Source organism: Halyomorpha halys, unplaced genomic scaffold (assembly GCF_000696795.3).
Source record: "Halyomorpha halys isolate HHAL.00 unplaced genomic scaffold, Hhal_1.1 Scaffold253.1, whole genome shotgun sequence".
Lineage (NCBI taxonomy): Eukaryota > Metazoa > Arthropoda > Insecta > Hemiptera > Pentatomidae > Halyomorpha > Halyomorpha halys.
The window spans coordinates 150,335-151,314 of record NW_027111492.1 but is presented as its reverse complement, the minus strand read 5'-3'; the positions used below and the strand labels follow the sequence as shown (position 1 = coordinate 151,314).

At 32.2% G+C, this 980-nt stretch overlaps 1 protein-coding gene across 1 annotated transcript in view; it reads right to left on the bottom strand.

Annotated features, from left to right (window-relative positions):
• Positions 1-84, bottom strand: part of LOC136796274 (uncharacterized) — a gene marked incomplete at its 5' end in the record, with an annotated part of 30,432 nt that extends 30,348 nt beyond the window's left edge. The window contains 1 exon segment of the mRNA XM_067049520.1: positions 28-84. Within this exon segment, the coding sequence (XP_066905621.1) occupies positions 28-84 (57 nt within the window).
• Between the last annotated feature and the right edge of the window lie 896 nt (positions 85-980).

The following is a 980-nucleotide window of genomic DNA, read 5'->3' as shown; positions in this document are numbered from 1 at the left end:
ATAAAAATAATATATAAGTGGCTTTACCACTCCTTCCGTCGTATATGTTTCCTTGCATCTTTCCTCTATCAAGTTATCCAATCCCGCCGTCCATCATACATCTCTGATATCCTTCAATTTAAATCCTTAGTGCAGTCCCGCAATACCCGCTCACTGCCTTCAGACTTATATGTAACTGCACATCGAACCGCAGCCTTTGGCAGATCTTTCCTTATCTGTTCCTCTTCCCTAAGGAATTCTATTCCCTCCTTCATTCGTTGCTCTAACACTCTTCCAGCCTTCAAATCCCGTATCTTTAATCACCTACTGCCCATCCAATTCCAGAAAAATAACAATTAAAATCTTAAACAAAATTGTAAATTTATATAAAGATAGATGCAATGTAATATAAATATTATTATTATTTTTTTTATATCAATCATACAATCGTTTTTTTCTTTTATTATTATTAGAATATACCTTAAGATTTATGATTTGTAACAGGATTTATTTTTTCCCCCATCTTATTTATTTATTATTACTTGTCCTTATTTTTCTAGATTTGATGCTTTCGATTTTCTTTTATACTTGTAAATTTGTATTTCCTTTTCTTTTTTTTTTTAAATTATTTTAAGCTCATTACTTGATTCTTTTTTTATTTATAATATTAGAAATTAGTCGCCCTATGATTTATGAGATGATGTATAGTTAATTATTGATGTTTATTTTTTTCCCTTATTCTCTAATTTATTATTTTGGTTATATATTATTGACCTTCATATCCCTTTTGTCTTTGACCTCATACCATCCAAATTCTCAAAATTCCATATAAACCTTCAGTGGCCAAGAGACTATTTGTAAAATGAAATTGGACAATTAGAGTTCTGGCAATGATCAGATTCTCCCCTCAAGTTGAATGTTTGCGGCTTTAGCGCACTTGCTCAGCCTCCACTGGCTCATTACCAGTGATGCGGCGAGAGGGATGCGCTGGGATCTCTTGA